The sequence below is a fragment of the Ammospiza nelsoni genome, chromosome 22 (genome assembly GCF_027579445.1).
Source record: "Ammospiza nelsoni isolate bAmmNel1 chromosome 22, bAmmNel1.pri, whole genome shotgun sequence".
Classification (NCBI taxonomy): domain Eukaryota; kingdom Metazoa; phylum Chordata; class Aves; order Passeriformes; family Passerellidae; genus Ammospiza; species Ammospiza nelsoni.
In genome coordinates this window covers 76017-93955 of record NC_080654.1, presented here as the reverse complement: position 1 = coordinate 93955, position 17939 = coordinate 76017, and the positions used below count along the sequence as shown (strand labels likewise).

The 17939-nt window shown below is 44.8% G+C and overlaps 1 protein-coding gene across 4 annotated transcripts; it reads left to right on the top strand.

Annotated features, from left to right (window-relative positions):
• Nucleotides 1-452: 452 nt before the first annotated feature.
• On the top strand, nucleotides 453-17214 carry PUSL1 (pseudouridine synthase like 1). Of its 4 annotated transcripts, none has more exons than XM_059487577.1 (9): nucleotides 453-603; nucleotides 1612-1669; nucleotides 8812-8999; nucleotides 12789-12878; nucleotides 13475-13648; nucleotides 14407-14461; nucleotides 15746-15779; nucleotides 16056-16218; nucleotides 17103-17214. In XM_059487577.1, exons 1-9 carry the CDS (start codon nucleotides 545-547, stop codon nucleotides 17188-17190), a joined length of 909 nt encoding a protein of 302 aa, XP_059343560.1. In that variant the 5' UTR covers nucleotides 453-544; the 3' UTR covers nucleotides 17191-17214. The 4 variants fall into 4 exon arrangements, with proteins under 4 accessions (XP_059343560.1, XP_059343558.1, XP_059343557.1 ...); XM_059487575.1 differs by having other exon boundaries at nucleotides 458-597; nucleotides 12729-12878; XM_059487574.1 differs by having other exon boundaries at nucleotides 462-603; nucleotides 12729-12878.
• Nucleotides 17215-17939: the final 725 nt, after the last annotated feature.

The window sequence follows — 17939 nt, the reverse complement described above, 5'->3', positions numbered from 1 at the left end:
CGTTCCAGAGGGGTTTGATGTTTGCACAACATCCCAGTTCCCATCCCATCAGCACATCCTGACTCCCACGATCACATCCCAGGTTCCGAACCGCACATCCCAGATCCCCATGAGCTCATCCAAGGTCCCCATTACCAGGTCCCAGTTCCCATGAGCAGGTCCCATCTCCCACCAGCCCATCCCTGTTCCCCAGAGCCCATCCTCGGTTCCCAGCAGCCCATCCCGGTCACCTGAGTCCACTCCCCGTTCCCCACCGGCCCATCCCGTTCCTCTCCAGCCCATCCCTGTTCCCCATTAGACCATCCCGGCTCCCGCGATCCCATTGCCTTCTTCTGCAGCCCACCCCGTTCCCCACGATCCCACCCCGCTCTCTCCCGGTCCCCGCCGTTCCGCGCCGTTCCGTTCCGTGCCGTGCCGTGCCGTGCCGGAAGCGGCGGTGCCGGCCGGGGGAAGGGGCGGTGCTGCGGGCGGTGCTGCCCTGCCCGGCCCGCTCCGTGCCGGGCCTGCGTTCCCGGGGCTGTGCCCGGGTCCCGGCGGGCCGGCCATGGCCGGTGCCCCTGCCCGGTACCTGGTGTTCTTTCAGTACTTTGGCACCAGGTACAGGTACGTGCCCCGCCCTGCGCCGGGGAGCCATGGAGACAGCGGGGCTGGGGACAGAGATTGGGGACAGCGTGGGGATAGAGCTTGGAGAGAGCAGGATTTGGGAGAGCAGAGCTTGGGGATGGAACTTGGGGACAGTGTTTGTGGACAGCTTGGGTATAGAGTTTGGAGCGAGCAGGGTTTGGGAGAGCAAGGTTTGGGGACGGCTGGATGAGTGCAATGGGAAGAGCAGAACTCGGGGGAGCAGAATTTGGGAGAGCAGAGTTTGGGCAGGCCAGAGTTTGGGGAGGAAGGAGTGAGAGCAGAATTTGGGATGGCAGGATTTGGAGAGAGGGCAGGGTTTGGGGCAGTGGAGTTTAGGGAGAGCAGAATATGGGATGGCAGAGTTTGGGTAGAGGAGAATTTGGAGAGTTTGATGAGGATTGGGTGAGAACAGTGTCCAGGTGAGAGATTAACCCCTTCCTGAGCAGGTGAGAGCTGGACCGTGCTGTGCACAGAAAAAGGGATGGTTCAGGCAGCAAATGCATCAAACCAGCAAGGCAAAAAGACAGGAAGGGGCAGAGGAGAAGGAAAGTTTCTCTCAGGCTGGGGGAGCAGGACAGAGCAGGAAGTTCACCACAAACTGTCCTTGTGGCCTTTTAGTCAATTTATGACATTCACAAGTCCTGGCCTCCAACTGGCAACCAACTCCTGGCCCTAAAATAGTTTAATCTCAAACTAACTTATCTGCTTTACTCTCTTCTCAGCCTCTATCTCAAGGGCCAGTCCAGAGAGCAACATCTGAAGGGTTATTTTATTTCCAACATCCCTTCTGGAAAATAACCACTTTTAATTTTAATAATTTAGATTTTAATAAGTTTAATAACCAATAAGGCACTTTCCCTGCTCATTCCTCAGTGTTTGGTCCCTACAAGTTCTGTGGGAAGATCCAAGAAGTCCTGAATTTTTTGGTGGGCTCTGTCAAGTCCCTAAATGTTGACATCAATAAATCATATTTGTTTTGCTCTGCAGTGGGGTTATGGAGACCAAGAGTGATCAGGCCCTGGTTGGAGTCCAGAATTATTTGGAGGTAGGTCCTGTTGTCATAAAAATGAAGCTTTTAGGGTCACACAGGTGTAAATATTGTTTTGAGATGGATGCTCAATAAAACTGGCAGAGTGCTAAACACTTCGAAGTTCAAAACCAAATCCCCAAATCCCATGACTATACTATATCATGATGAAGATTCTGACCTTAAAAAGATGTGAACCCTTCAAAGAGACTTAAAATTGAGCCCAGAACTGCTCAATTAAGAGCCTTATCAGGTGCTGGCCCACCTGAGCTTTGTTAGGACTTGTGGCTTGTCCTTAAAACTGCCTCAGTTGTGTTGCATGTCCAGTTCCTTCATGGATTTAGCAGCTGGATGCTGTCTCCTCCCAGGGGAGGATGTTCCTGACAGAGGTTTGTTAACAAAGCACAGCAGGATGTCCGCTGTTCTGTTCTGCTTCCTTTTTTTTTTTTTTTTTGGAGTTCTGTTATGCCTGGGGGGAAAAAAAATGATCCTGTTATCCCTGCACTGCTCCCAGGGATTCCCTTGGATCTGGGAATGGTTTGAGGACGCCAGGTTGCTGTTTGGGTTGGCAGAGAGTTTGAACAGGAATGGAAAAAAAACATTTTTACACCCAGGAGTAGAAAATGGGTCACCTGAGCGTGGTGGTGCAGTTGGGAATTTAAATTGTAAATTAATTACAAGCTGCTGTTGAGCTGCTGAGTCAGGAATCAAAAGGAAGGTGAATTATTTCTCTTGTCTTGGAAGCATCATGGGGTTCAAAAGGAAAGTTGTGCCGGCTTGGAAGATAAGAGGTTGTTGAGTCATGTTGATTCAGAGCACATTTTGTCACTCAGTTCCCATTTGTGGTCAGTCTGTCTGACCCAAATCCCAAATTGCAGCACTTTGGGATGCTCTGCTGGTGTGGAAGACAGAGCTGTCCAAGGGCAGGACATCCCCGCGCTCTGTGGGGCTCAGAATTCCTGCTGCTCTCACTGTGGTGCCTTGAGAAGGCTGGTCTGGAACAGGGACTGGAAAGAGTTACAGAATAAAGCAGAAACATTCAGAAAAGTTTCTCCTCAATGGATCCACCTTGGGCAGCACAAGAGCCCAGCCAGGGCTGCACCCAAGATGAACCAAAATGGTCCCCAAAATGAACCCAGGATGAACCAAAAGGTCCCAAAAATGGATGATCAGTCACAAAATTATAAGTTCTGCTCTGTTTGCATCTTGGAGTGAATGGTCCAATTCCAGCTTTAGCCCATGCAGTCCCATCCTTGTTTTTCTCTCTCCAGCCCACGGTGTTTGGGCTGAGATTTGGATCATTTGTCCTTGGTGCCCAGCTGGAGCAGGAATTGTTTTGTCTCCCTGCTCTGTGCACAGAGCTCACCATCCCATAATGTGAACCCAGACCCACCCACTAAAGCAGCATAGCATGTGAAAAATAGAAAATCCAAAACCAGAGGAATCAGCACAGAATCTGGAGAATAGGAAAGCCAAACCTGAGGCATCAACTCGAAAGGAAAGTGTGAGGAATTATGGCTGGAATCAGAGTTCTCAGGGTGCATTCATGTGGCTTCCTGCCCTGAGCCTGTGGCAGAGAAAGTGGCTAAATTTTGTGCAGAGCCCAAAAAGGATTTTCTATCCCATTTATCTCATCCTCAGCCATGCAGGGCCCCAGGCTCTGGGCATGGGTTGAGCCCAGCAGTTGTTCTGCATTATCCCAGTGGTGTCTGAGCAGGCAGATGGGTAGGGAGGGTGATTAGGGGAGAAAAGAAGAGGAGAAAAAGACAAACATGAGCTTATTTGGTGTTGCCTTTTCCTCAGTATCAGCACTTTGCAGGCCAGCTCAGTGCTTTCATGTGGTGCTATTGATGCTGGGCACTGCTGTGTCTATTGGAACCACATGGGAAGCCTTAAAGCAGCTTTAATAGAAAACTTCTGGGGCCTGCAGGAATTTCTCTTCCTTCCTCCTTTTCTCCGCAGCCTTGAACTTCACTGCTTTCCCCAAAGCCAGGAAGGCAAGCGAAGGGAAGGGCAAAATTAAAGCTCTAATGAGGTCCTTACTGTGTTCTGAGGATGTTCAGCCATTTGTTTGCAAGCAAATAACCTGGGAGGTGCAGACTTGGTGTTCCAGCAGCTGTTTTGTGGAAATTGGGATGGGCTGGTTGGTTTTGTGTCAGTTTGGGCTGGGGCAGAACAGATCAGTGTCATTGCAAAGCTTTGTTAGTTCTTGGTGCTGCTCTGTGACAGAGCCCTGTGGCTGCCCAGAGGTAATGGAGCCTTGGTTTAGTCCAGAGATACTTGTGTGAGCTTTTCATCTCTCTTTGAGGGTGTGAGCTTTGCTGACAACATTTCATTTTTTGGAGACAAGTCTTGGAGCACTTGGAACCCCAGTTTGGACCCAAAGCAAATTCCAGGCCTTGTTTTCCCTCAGGAGGAGGTTGGGACTCTCATTTGGCTCCCTTCCATTATTCAGGGAACTTTTCACATCCAAGACATCATGCTCTGTCTCTTATAAGAGCTTTTAATCTCTTTTTGAGGGGTGTGAGCTTTGTTTACAACATTTTATTTTTTGGACACAACTCTTGAAGCACCAATTTGAACCCAAAGCAAATTCCAGGCCTCGTTTCCTCTGACAGAGAGGTTGGAGCTCTGTCATTTGGTTCGCTCTAGTAATTCACAGAAATTTTAATTTCCAGGACTTCATGCTCTGTCTCTAGTAGGAGCTTTTCATCTATCTTTGAGGGGGTGAGCTTTTCTGACAACATTTTATTTCTTGGAGACAAGTCTTGAAGCACCAGTTTAGACCAAAAGCAAATTCCAGGCCTCGTTTCCCCTCATGAGGAGCTTGGAGCTCTGTCATTTGGCTGTCTCCAGTAATTCACGGAAATTTTCACACCCAGGACTTCATGCTCTGCCTCTTGGAGGAATTTTTCTTTTCTCTTTGAGGGAGATGAACTTTTATTTCTTAGAGAAAAGTGAACTTTTGTTTCTTGGAGCACTCAGAAGCCCAACTTGGGCTTGTTGGGCCCAAAGCAAACTCCAGGTCTTGTTTCCCCTCATGGGGAGGTTGGAGCTCTGTGATTTTGATCCCTCCAGTTCTTTGTGGGAACTTTTCACATCCAGGACTTCATGTTTTGTCTGTTGTAGGAGCTTTTCATCCTTTGAAGGGGATAAACTTTTATTTCTTGGAGACAAGTCTTGGAGCACTTGGAAGCCCAACTTGGGCCCAAAGCAAATTTCAGGCCTCGTTTCCACGTTTCCCCTCATTGGAAGGTTGGAGCTCTGTGATTTGGCTCCCTCCAGTTATTCACAGAAATTTTCACTTCCAGGACTTCATGCTCTGTCTCTTGTAGGAGCTTTTAATCTCTTTTTGAGGAGGATGAACTTTGCTGACAACATTTTATTTCTTGGAGACAAGTCTTGAAAGCCCAACATGGGCCCAAAGCAAATTCCAGGCCTCGTTTCCTCTGATGTTGGAGCTGTGTGATTTGGCTCCCTCCAGTAATTCATGGAAATTTTCACATCTAGGACTTCAGGCTCTGTCTCAATACTTAAAAATGCCTCTGCTGTAAAGGAAGATCTCACTTTTTGCTGGTGTTTAGGATCTGCAGAGTTCCCTTCCCTCTCAGACCTGCCTGAACCATCTCCCATTTCTCATTTTCTTGGGAATTTCTGCCCAAACTCATCCTCCCCTCCCAAAAGCCTGTTCTGGCCAGTAGCCTTGTGCTGAGGGCAGAAATTGTTCCTCGTGAAAGGAAAGGGGAGGAGGAGAGAGAGAAAGGAGAAACACCAGCTCCTTACTATGCAAGGCAGCTCTAGTACAACCTCCTTCCCTACATCCTTTAAAAAAAGAGCAAGAATTTCAAACAGACAAAGAGAACTGTCATCTTCAGCCTCTGTTTTGATAATAATCCCAGTGACGTGGCAGATTGCTTTGGAAACATTCTCTTCTAACAAAATCCACATTCTCGGCGTGTCCTTCCTGGCATTCACTTCCATTTCATCAATCCAACTGCAAACGAGCTGGGTTTTTAATTAGTTTCAGCTGACATAGCACCCAGTGAGTCAGGGAGGCTGGCATGACTTACAACCAGCAGCTTGCGTGTTATTAATTATTAGAACACTGTAATTAATAAATTATGCAGCTCCCTGGCAGGGCTCTGCAGCCTCTGTGTCCAGAGGATAAAACCATGACCAGTCTAGGGGAAGAGAAATTTATTTTTACAAAACATTCCCAATATTGGCCTGTAAAGGTCAATGGAAAATCCTGAGGATTTTTTTTTTTTTAATTCAGATTTCAGGAAGGGAAGTGGATGAACTTTTGCTCCCCTGCCATGGCTGATGTTCATCAGCATGAGAGGAAAAATGAGCTGGGAGCAATAAAAGCAAGCTGGAATGTGGATCCATATCATTCTGGCAGCCAGCAGTGGAAATTCCAGCGTAATTCCAGCTGTGGAAGGCCCAGTGAATGAAGTAGGACACGCAGCTAAATGCAATTAATGCTTCCCCTGCATCCCTGGAGTGTCTGAGGGATGAACTTCCACCCTGGCTGCTCCAGGAATGTGGCTGGGTGGAAAAAATTGGGATAAATTCAGAAGGGTGAGATATGAGAGGCTTCCAGCAGGTGCCAAAGCCAAGATTTCAGTGTTTATAGCACCTGCTAAATAAAAGAAAACAAAAAAAAAATTAAAATATGGCTTAAAGGAGAGAGCAGAGAGCTGTGAACTGAGCACACACAGGACTCATTTATTCCTTTATCTTCTTCATTTTTTTTTAGCTGGGTGAAATCTTAATTCCTGCTTCAGTCCCACCCTGGGAACCCACAGAGGATCCCAGACAGGATTGGGATCTGGATGAGCAGCACCCAAACCTCAGATGAAAGACAGCAAGGGCAGGAAAAACTGGTCCCTATCCAGCAATTCCTGCATGTAAATAATGCACTTTTTTTTGAAATTCAGGGTGGGACATAATAAGAGATTAAAAGAGGAGGAAACCATTAGTGCTCTGAGGACTTTGGATATTCAGACAGGAGATATTTGCAAAGGTGAAGGGGTCATTTTTCAGCTGCCTGCAAAGAGAAGTTGAGCAGTTCAGGAATTCTCTCTTCCAGGAGATTCTATCCCATCCAAAAGAAATGAAATAATAAATACTAATATTAATAAATGAAATATTAAATTAAATATTAAAATTGAAGCTGGAGGCAATAGTTGGTAGGATATTATCAGTGTGTTTTGTTGTGCTGGAGGAAAAATCCATAAAGCTTTGAGCTTCACAGACTGGGATTTATTTGGTGGTGCTGATGGTAAAACTCCCCCTTGGGATGCTCAGGAAGGTAGGAAAAATCCGATGGAGAAGAAAAATCTCATTTGTGGAAGGAAAAGCCCCTGTCCTGCACCTTTTTGGATTTGCTGGCTGACCTGAGCGGGGGAAATAATCAGATTTACTTGAGACTTTGCTCCTCTTTTCCTCTCCAGTCTGGTTTTTAGTGGAGAAATTCAGTTTGCTGATCCAGGTGGAGCTGGGATGCACTGAGGGATCCAAAGCAGTGCTGCACCCCAAAAAATAAGGATTTTTGCCATGTTCTCTCCTGTTGTCTTTCCCAGCTCTTGTTTTCCACTGGCTGGTTTTTGTCTGCTGAGGACGGAGGGGGAGAAAAGGGTGGAGAGAGGAACCTGGGAGGAGCCTGCAAAACCCAAACATCTCTGGAGGAACTTTGCTCTTAAAAATCAGGCCCTGCTCTCAGACAAATTGCTGAGGCACAGGCCAAGGTCTGCTGCAGGAAATTATTTCATTTCTGTCTGCTCCTCTCTGCTTGGGGGTGATAATACAGATCTTTTTTTTTTTCACTGTTAATTGTAACCACATGTGAATTGCAAATGGAATGGAAAAATCAGTTTGGTTTTCTTTCCCAGGCCTCCCCCTGCAGCTTGGTTACGGGTTTTTTTCCTGCCTCCCTGTGCATTTTCAAGGAACATTTCTGAGAGCTCACAGCTCTGACTGCTCCTCCAGGAGTCTGGAAGGTATTTGTGAGTCAGCAATTCGAATTTTATTGACTCTTGTAGAAAATTAAAATCCAATAAAAACCGCTGGTTTTCAGAACTCGGGAGCAGGGATGGGAAGGAGAGGGAGATTTTGAGTCATGCCTTTGGTTTCCTGCCTTCTTTTGTGGTTTTTCACTCTTTGAGATGTTTCACTTCTTCCCTGCAGTAATTTTCACTGGATTTTCGGTCTTGGGTTTGGGTTGAAATGAGCTGAAATGGGTGATCCTCTGTTTTTTCCCCCTCACCCAACAACTCAAAGCAGATAAAGAAATGAATATTTTTCACTTTATTTTGTGCTCTTAAGGAAGCTCACATGACACAAAGCAGAGGATAGATAGTAGTTAATTTTTACTAGTTTATTTTGACTTTATTTTATCCCCCTAAGGAAGCTCTCATGGCATTTTGGATCCTCTGTGTGAGATGATTTCAGGGCAGAAGCTGAGAAATCACTGATTTTAGGAGAAATTCCCGCAAACCCTCAATTCTTTATAACCCACAGTAACTCCAAACTCCTCTGGAAGCAGCACAAGGTGTGGTTAGCCAGGAGTGATGCTTCTGGTTTGGATTTTCTATTTTTCACATTCTGTGCTGCTTTAGTGGGTGGGTCTGGGCTTCATACTGTGGGATGGTGAGCTCTGTGCACAGAGCAGGGAGACAAAACAATTCCTGCTCCAGCTGGGCACCAAGGACAAATGATCCAAATCTCAGCCCAGGAGCACAAACACCGTGGGCTGGAGAGAGAAAAACAAGGATGGGACTGCATAGGCTAAAGCTGGAATTGGACCATTCACTCCAAGATGCAAACAGAGCAGAACTTAGAGTTTTGTGACTGACCATCCATTTTTTGGGACCATTTTGGTTCATCTTGGGTGCAGCCCTGGCTGGGCTCTTGTGCTGCACCAGGTAGATCCATTGAGGACATCTTTTTCCTAAATCCCTGCTTTATTCTTTAACTCTGTCCAGTCTCTGTCCTAGGTCAGCCTTCACAAGGCATCAGGAGGACGACAGTTTTGCTAGATTATTGCTGAATTATTGCTGAATTTTTGCTGAATTATTGCTGAATTTTTGCTGAATTATTGCTGAATTTTTTCTGACTTTTTGCCAGATTCTTGCTGCATTCTTGCTGTTTGCTTGCAGAAGGCAGCAGAGCAGCTGAAGCCCAGCGCTCCCATCAAGTTCCACATCTCCAGCCGCACGGACAGCGGCGTCCACGCCCTGGCCAACGCCGCCCACCTGGACATCCAGAGGGCCCCGGGCAGGGCACCCTTCACTGGCCCCCAGCTGCTGCACGGCCTCAACCACTTCCTCAAACCCGAGCCTATCCGGTGAGTCCGTCAAAAATCCTTCATTTGGCCATATTCTACTGCAAGAATCTCGGGATTTCTGCTGCTCACAGGGACCCCAAGGTGTTAAAAGTCTCTTTTCCCTGTCCAGTGCTCATAGAAGGAGTCAGAACTCTTCATTTCTTATTCTCAACGTTGTTTATTGTTTCTTATCTATAATATTTTTCTTATCTATAAAATTTTTTCTTACCTATAAATTTTTTTTCTTATCTATGAAATTGTTACTTATCTATCAAATTGTTTCTTATCTATAAACCTTTTTCTCCTGTCCAGCTGAGGTGCACTCAGCAGGACAGACAGAAGCACTCTGCCTGCCCCTGGGTGGTGTGTCACAGACAGGTTTTATGAAAAATCCTTTCCTTAGGATTTTTTCTCCTGAAACAAAATGTAAATAATAATAATAATTATCTGCTGCTATGAAATGCAACAGGTGCATCTTTGATTGGTCTCATGTGGTTGTTTTTAATTAATGGCCAATCACAGTCCAGCTGGCTTGGACTCTTTGGTCAGTCACAAGATTTTATCATCATTCCTTTCTATTCCTTGCAAGCCTTCTGATGAAATCCTTTCTTCTATTCTTTTAGTATAGTTTTAATATAATATATATAATAAAATAATAAATCAGCTTTCTGAAACATGGAGTCAGATCCTCCTCTCTTCCCTCACCCTGGGTCCCCTGCAAACACCACCACAATCGGTGACCCCAAGTGATGAAAAATTCAAACACTAGTGTTATCTTTTTATCCTAAAAACTACATGTGCAATATTTACAATTATTTATCGATACCTACCACCTATGTTAGACAGTGAGCTTCTACTCTAAACCAATCCAAAAGTGCCAACATCACAGCAGAAGATGGAGGCCAAGAACAAGAAGGAGAAAGGCTGGACATGCCCAGATCCCTCCATCTTGCCCCTTGAATTCCCATTCTAAAAACGCCAAAAATCTATTTTTCACCCTGTGATAAATTCACTGTCATTCTGCTTAAACTTTCTTGAACTGCAATTCTTCATATAAAGGTTGGTGATTGTTTTTTCCAGGCACAATCCAAGGCACAAGGGTCTGGGGCTCTGTGCCAAGGTCTCTGAGCCCCCTAGCCAGGGGCTTGACTCCTCCAGGGCAGCCAGAGGAATTTCCCGGGTTCCAACAAGTGCAGAGCAAAAAATTCCTTTATTTTGGCATGATTTTACTGCAAGAGCAGGAAAAACTGGTCCCTATCCAGCAATTCCTGCATGTAAATAATGCACTTTTTTTGAAGTTCAGAGTGGGGGATATGAAGAGATTAGAGGAGAGGAGGAAACTTTCAGTGCTCAAAGGACTTTGGATATTCAGATAAAACTCTGAATTTTTCTCTACTTACCTTAAAACTGTAATTTTTTCTCTATGTCCCTATCCAAGCAATTCCTGCATGTAAATAAATTTTTTTTTTTAAGTTCAGGGTGGAGGATATAAAGAGATTAAAGGAGAGGAGAGAACCTTCAGTGCTCAAAGGACTTGCGATATTCAGATAAAATTTTAGATTTTTCTCTACTTACCTTAACCTGTCTCTGCTTTAAACTATAAATCCACATTTTCACTTGTAACACCTAAGTTTGGGAGATTTTTCCAAGGTCTAAAATCAAATCCTGGGTTTAATTCTGAGCTTTGGCTTCCAGGCCCAAAGTTCTGAGAGTTCTTTACATTTCAGATTCCAACACCATCCCCCAAAAATTAGAATATTTCAATCAGAGAATATATTCAGAATATTTGGAGCTGTTTTAGGAGGGTTCTGCTGCCCTCAGAGTGGGACTGGCAGTGTAGGAGTCTCACACCTCCTGTTCCTGGTTTTGTAACCACACAATAAAAATTCTCTGAGTGACAAGGCAGAGCTGGGATTCCTCCCACCTCCTGCAAATTGGCTTTGAGGTGGAGAGAACAGGAGGATTTTTTCTCTCATATATTTCCATTTCTAATTAAATGTCTTTGGGCTTTTTTTTCCCTTTGATCTCAAAATTCAGGCCCTGTTGGAAACGCTAAAAAATGTAGAAAAGGTAAAAAAAAAAAGCCACAGTTCTTTATTTACCATAATTTTTAAAAATGTGATCTCAGCAAATGAGATTTAAAAATGGGATCTCTGAAATGCAGAGAAAGAAAATCTTTGGAATCTGCAATCTGAGAAAATCTTTGGAATCTGAAATGCAGCTGCTGGAGAAAATTCTGGACAAAACCAATTCCTGGCTAAAAGGAACAATTGCAACAGGAAAAGCTGCTTGCACTGAGGAATTCTGTGAGCAGAAATAAACTCCTGTGAAAGAACCTCCCTAAAAGGATGGTTATTTAATCAAAACCACACAAGTGCTAGCTCAAGGCAGGCTGGGTGCTTGTAGAGGCATGCAGACAGAGGGAAATAAATGTCATCATTTTATTCTGGTGTTTGGAGGAGGCTGGAGCTCCTCCTTCAAACCCTGGAGGATGGAATTTAAATTTCTCCTGATGGTTTATGGCACTGGAGCAATTCCTGGGATTGTTTGTGCAAATCTTTGTGGCAACATTTTATTTTTTTGGAGACAAATCTGGTTTTTGCAAATCTTTGTGGCAGCGTTTTATTTTTTGGAGACAAATCTCGAAGCACTCAGAACCCCAATTTGGGCCCAAAGCAAATTCCAGGAACTCTCATTTCTCCCTCTGTGCTCTGAGCCAGGGGAGGGAGGGCTGAGAGCCAGAGGCCAAAAATCCCCAGAGCACCAACTTTCCTTAAAGTAAATAAAGACATTTGTGATCCCAAATCTATCCTGGGTTTTTTGGCTGCCCTGGCTCCTTTCTCCTCACTAAATTCCAAAGGCAGAGAGGCAAAACAGCAGGAGAAAAATTCCCTTGTAAGGAGAGTTCTCCTCTCAAGCAGCACCTGCAAGGGTGGTGGCTCTGAGCAGGGCTTTTCCTGCAGGATTTTGGATTTTGCATTTTGGATTTTGGGAGAGTCACATCCAGTCCAGAGAACACTTTTGGGAGAGCTGCAGGAGCTCAGGGAAGCTCCATTTCCTTCCCTGGCAGGTAGAATTTGCTCTCTGTGCCCTCCTCTCTGCCTCCCAGGCTCTGTGGGGTGGCGATTTCGGGTTTGGAGAAACAGGGAATTTTCTCCCTGCTGCCTTTGGAGGAAAACAGGGGAGCTCAGGTGCCTGGGAGCTCCTTTTTGGCTGTTTTGGGGTTGGTGGGAGATGGGTGGACACTCATGGGGAATGGCTTTTGGGGCTGAGAGGGTTCTGCTGGGTTCACTCCCACCCCACCCCTCCAATGTTGGGATTTTCCTGGATTTTCCTGGCTGCACAAAGTCCTGCAGGTCCTGAGGGAAGGGACCTCCTTGAAAGCATCTCCATATGCTCTAGGAGCTGTTTGGGGGGAACAGAGGGGAGTTCTTTCCTCTCACTTGGGAATTTTGGTGTCCCTGTACCCCATGTCCTACAGCATCCTCAGTGCCCAGTGAGTGCCCAGCACCTTCCCGTGGGAAAGCTTTGGAATGTTGGTGTCCCTGTCAATGGAAAACCTTTGGAATTTGTGTCCCTGTCACCTGTCCCTTGTGTCCCACAGCATCCTCAGTGTCCAGCTCCTTCCAGTGCAAAGTCTGTGGAATTTCTGTGTCCCTGTCAATGGAAAACCTTTGGAATTTGTGTCCTTGTCAATGGAAAACCTTTGGAATTTCAGTGTCCCTGTCACCTTTCCCCTCTGTCCCACAGCATCCTCAGTGCCCAGCGGGTTTCCAGCACCTTCCATGCCCGTTTCTGTGCCCTCTCCAGGACCTACATCTACCGCCTGCTGCTGGGCTGTGCCCACCGCTCCCAAATCCCTGTCTTCGAGCAGGATCTGTGCTGGGCTCCCTCAGGAGGGTGAGTGCAGCTCCCTGGGGAGGCTCCTCTGCAAGGAAATTAGGAAATCAGGGCTGGGAGGGGAAAAAAATGGGATTTTTTTGCTCTGAACAAGTCCCTGACAGGAGGGGACAGCCCCAGCTTGGGCTCTGGAACGGGAGGAGAGGGAATGGTCTCAGGCTGAGGTTTAAGTTGGACATCAGGAGGGTTTAAGGGTCCCAGGAGAGCTTTAGGATGAATTTCCCCTGTTAAAGAGTTGTTAGATGTGGGAATTGCTGCCCAGTGAGGTTTGGAGTGCTGATCACAAAAAAAAAAAAAAAAAAAAAAAAAAAAGTTGAAATAGAATCTGGGCAGGGTTTTGGGTCGCTCATTTTGCTCAGACTGGAAACCAGTCAGGACCTGGAAGCCCAAACCCTTTTCTGGATGTTGGAGCAGTCACAGAGGACAGGGAGATGGGTCAGAGCTCTGATTTCCTGCCTTAAAAGGAGTTTGGGGTTTGAGCCTGGCATAATTTATTGGGGTTTGAGCCTGGCATAACTCTCTGGGCTCTGAGCCTGCTGTAACTCCCTGGTGTTTAGGCCTGGCTCAGTGCCCTGAGCCCGCTCTGTGCACCGCAGCCCCCTGGACATCCCGGCCATGAGGGCGGCAGCGCGGCTCCTGCTGGGCACCCACGATTTCAGCACCTTCCGCTCCCCGCGCCCCGAGGCCGCGGCGCAGAGCCCCGTCAGGACCCTGCAGCTGCTGCAGCTCCAGCCCGGCCACGGCCTCCTGGGCCAGCACCACCTGCACAGGTGAGAGCCCTGACACTCAGGGCTGTGGGGAAAATCCAGGTGGGGCTGTGGGATTGGCAGGGAGCGGCTCCTGGGAGGGGTTCTTGTGTTAATTACTCATTTTTGTGTTATTTACACTCATTTTTGGTGTTATATGCACTCATTTTGGTGGCTCAAAACCACCTCTGCCAAGGAATGGATTTGGGTTTTTCCTACCTGCACAGGTGACTGTCCAGGCAGTCAGATTTTTAGGGAAAAGCCAGATGGGACAGGCTGGAGTGTGGGAATATCAGGGAGCTGCTCCTGGGAGGGGTTCTTGTGTTATTTACACTCATTTTTTGGGTTATTTACACTCATTTTGGTGGCTAAAAACCACCTTGGGTGAGAAATTGGTTTGGGTTTTTTTAGTCTCTACCTGCACAGGTGAGAGTCCAGGCAATCAGGTTTGTAGGGAAAATCTGGGGGGAACAGGCTGGAGTGTGGGATTGTCAGGGAGCAGCTCCTGGGAGGGGGTTTTGTGTCATTTTCACTCATTTTTTGGGTTATTTACACTCATGGCTAAAATCCACCTCTGTCAAGGAGTTAGGTTTTATTTTCCTGTCTGCACAGGTGACAGCCCAATGTTAAAACCACCTGAAATTTGATTTAAGTGCTTTTTTTTGTTTTTTTTTTGTTTGTTTGTTTGTTTGTTTGTTTGTTTTTTGTAGGGAACTAGAGTTCTGGGAAGTTAAAAACTACCTGAAATTTGATTTAAATGCTCTTTTTTGTTTTTTTTTTAGGGGACTGGAGTTCTGGGAGGTGAAGGTGAAGAGCAAATCCTTCCTGTACCGACAGGTACTGCCTGCAACTGCTGCCAACCCAAATTTAAATTTATTAATTAACTTTAAAAGTAACTAATTCATCTAAAAATCGATTATTTTAGCAATGTCCCATCTGTGTCGCACTCACAAGGACTTGGGCTCTTTATTTGATCCCAAAATCTCCTAAATTTGTGCCCAAAACCTTCACAAAATCAGATGGCAGGATGGAAAAAAATGTGTTTTTCACAATCTCGGCTCTTTTTAAAAATTCTTTTTAATTTTTTTCCACGCTCAGTGGATTTGAGCCTAGGAAAAGCTGTCTGGAATTTCACTTCCTGGCTTTTTTTGGAAAAAAAAATTTAAAAAGGGTTTTTTTGCTTTACAAACTGCAGAAATTCTCCCTCTGCCCTGAAACTCCCCTGGATTTTTTGGAAATAATTCCAAAATAATAATAATAACAATTATTAATATATAGTTATATATTATCATTATCTTAATATTTTAATATTTAATATGTTAATATTTTAACCATTTAGGAAGCTGAATGTGGATATTTTTATATGTGGAGGCACCAAACCTACAGACATGGGTGCCAATAATCTGATTTTTAACCTGATGGGTGCCAATAATTTGATTTTTAATCTGATGGGTGCCAATAATCTGATTTTTAATCTGATTTTTCCTGAATTGTGGAGGCAGCAAAGTCATGGCATGCAATGACCTCTAGCGAGGGAGGATGAAATAATAGAGGGGAGGATTTGAGCTGCTTGGAGAGAAATTCTGGGCACTCCAAGGTCCCAAAATTTCCCTCTGGATAAAACCACCTTGGATTGTTGGATATTTTTGAAGTGCTGATCATGAGCAGGTTGCTCAGGGGGCTTTTGTTTATTTATTTTTTAATTAATGGGTCACAAACTCAGCCCAGGGATTTGTTCCAGCACTGCAGGGAGGGTTGGGAGAGTTTGGAAAGGTCAAAATGGAATTTTTGTTAAATCCAAATCAGGGATTGAGGTGGGGGTGGAAAATTGGGGAGGGGGGATTGGGGATGAAAAATTGCGGGTGGAGAATTTGGGATGAGGATTGGGGAGGGGGAATTGAAATGGAGAATTGGGGATGGAAAATTGGAAATTAATTGGGGATGGAGATTTGGAGGTGAGGGACAGAGAATTGGGGATGGGGAATTTAGAACGGGAAATTGGGGATGGAGAATTGGGGGTGGACTTTTGGAAGTGGAGAATTGAAATGAGAATTGGGGCTAGAGAATTGGAGGAGGATGAGCTGCTGGGACTGGCACTAAGCCAGGCTGGTTCTTTGTCAGGTTGAACGCAGCACTGTCCCCTCTCTGTGGCCAGGTGAGGAGGATGGTGGGAGCCCTGGTGGTCACCTGAAGATGCTCCTGCACGTGGCAGGCTGAGAATGTCACCAAGGGGGGAAAAGCAGCTTCTCCTGCAGATTTTGGGGTGGCTGTGGCTGCTGGGGTGGGACTGAGGGACAAAAACGCTCCCCGGATGAGCCCAAAGGCACAGCAGGGGCAGCCGGGCTGGGTCGGTGACTCCAGGCGGGGACGGGCACCGAGCCAGGCTTGGGCTGTCAGGCTGGACCCAGCGCTGTCCCCTCTCTGCGGCCAGGTGCGGAGGATGGTGGGGGCCCTGGTGGCCGTGGGCCAGGGCAGGTTGGCCCCGGGGCAGCTGCAGCAGCTGCTGGAGCTCAGGGACCCCCGGGCGCTGCCCCCGCACGCCACGGCCCCGCCCGAGGGGCTCTTCCTGCACAGCGTGGAGTACAGCCCGACAGGTGGGCAGCGCTACTTCATCATAATAACTCATTATTACAGTGGTAACTGTCTATAAGTATTGATAAATATTAATAAATAATATACATAGTAATTATGATAGAATATTATAATGTACAATGCTATATTATGATGTATAATTATATAATTATTTATAATATGTAATTAATATACAATAAATATATTCTATATACTATATATTTTATATCTTAGATTAATATATATAATTCTATAACAATATAGAATATTAAACATATACTGTATTATATTTTATAAATTTATATATTATATAATTATACTAATATGAAATTAATATATTAATCATTATATAATATATTGTATTATATTTTATAACTTAACTATAGATTGATTGATATAATAATGATATAATTATTTTTAATATAATATAAAATTAATGTATCTTAATTAATATGTAATAGTGTCCTGGTTTAGAAAACAAATACATATTATAATTTATATACTATAATATAGATTAATATATACATTATTCTATAATTATTTGTGATTATATATTATTATAATTATTGAATATACATGGGATGGTGGAAGGTGGCCCTGGCAGGGGTAGAATGGGATGAGTTTTTTCAGACCTTCCCATGATGAACAATTTGAGCCAAAATTTAACAATTTAGCTGAAATTTAACAATTTTCAGCCTACAGAAGTGGGATGGATTTGCAAATACCTGCTTTCAACCAGCCAAGATCCCAGTGCTTCTTTACCCTTAAATCACTGTTTCCTTTTCCCCTAAATCAATGCTTTCTTTTCCCCTAAATCAGTATTTGTTTTTCCCTAAATCAATGTTTTCTTTTCCCCATAATCAATATTTTTCCCTAAATCAATGTTTTTTCTGCTCTCTCCTCTCAGATTTGGCCCCTCCAAGTGCCCCAGCAGAAGAGGAGCTCTGTGGACTGAGCCGAAAGGAATTTATAACATAAATTATAAATTGAATTAAACAATTATAAAAATTGTAACATCTGTATTGTCTCACCCTTCACATAAAAGTTTTTAAAACACCTCTCAGTTACCCCATTCCTAAATTATAAAAATTCATATTCCAACACCTCTGCTTCCAGTGGGGAGGGTTGGGGGAATGAAACAGATCCCAGGTGCTTCCTGGAGCTTTTTTTTCTGATTATTTTTCTGGGTTTTTTTCAGGGGTTTTTTTGGTAATTTTTTTTTTTCTGATTTCTTTCTGTTTTTTTTTTTTTTTTTTTTTCCCCAAAATTCACCCAGGTATTTGTCCTTAATTGGCCACCTCATTAATTATTATCAAAAAACGCAGGTTGGCTTCTGGCCTCTCCCTCTCTGTTTTGCTCAGATTTTTAAACCTTGGTGAAAAAATTCAGCTGCAACTTTTGTAAACTCTGGAAAATTCTAATTCCTGGCACTGTGAGAGCCTCAGCCCTTAAGAATCCTTTACCTTGAGCAGAAATTCTTTTTTTTTATCCCATTTTTTCCCAGTGGGAAATCCTCCCAGCACTGGAGGGGAACTCCTTTTATCACAATCTTATTGAAAAATGTAAAAAAAATTGGATTAGAGGCTCCTTGCAGCTGAGCCTGAGGGAAGGATGAGGAACTAAAGATGTTTTGCTGCTTGGTTTTCAGTACATTTAGGGTTTTTTACTTTCTGTGATGCTTTTATACTTTTAATTTTAAGCAGGGGATTTTCAGCTGTGGGAGGGGAGAACACTGAGTAACTTT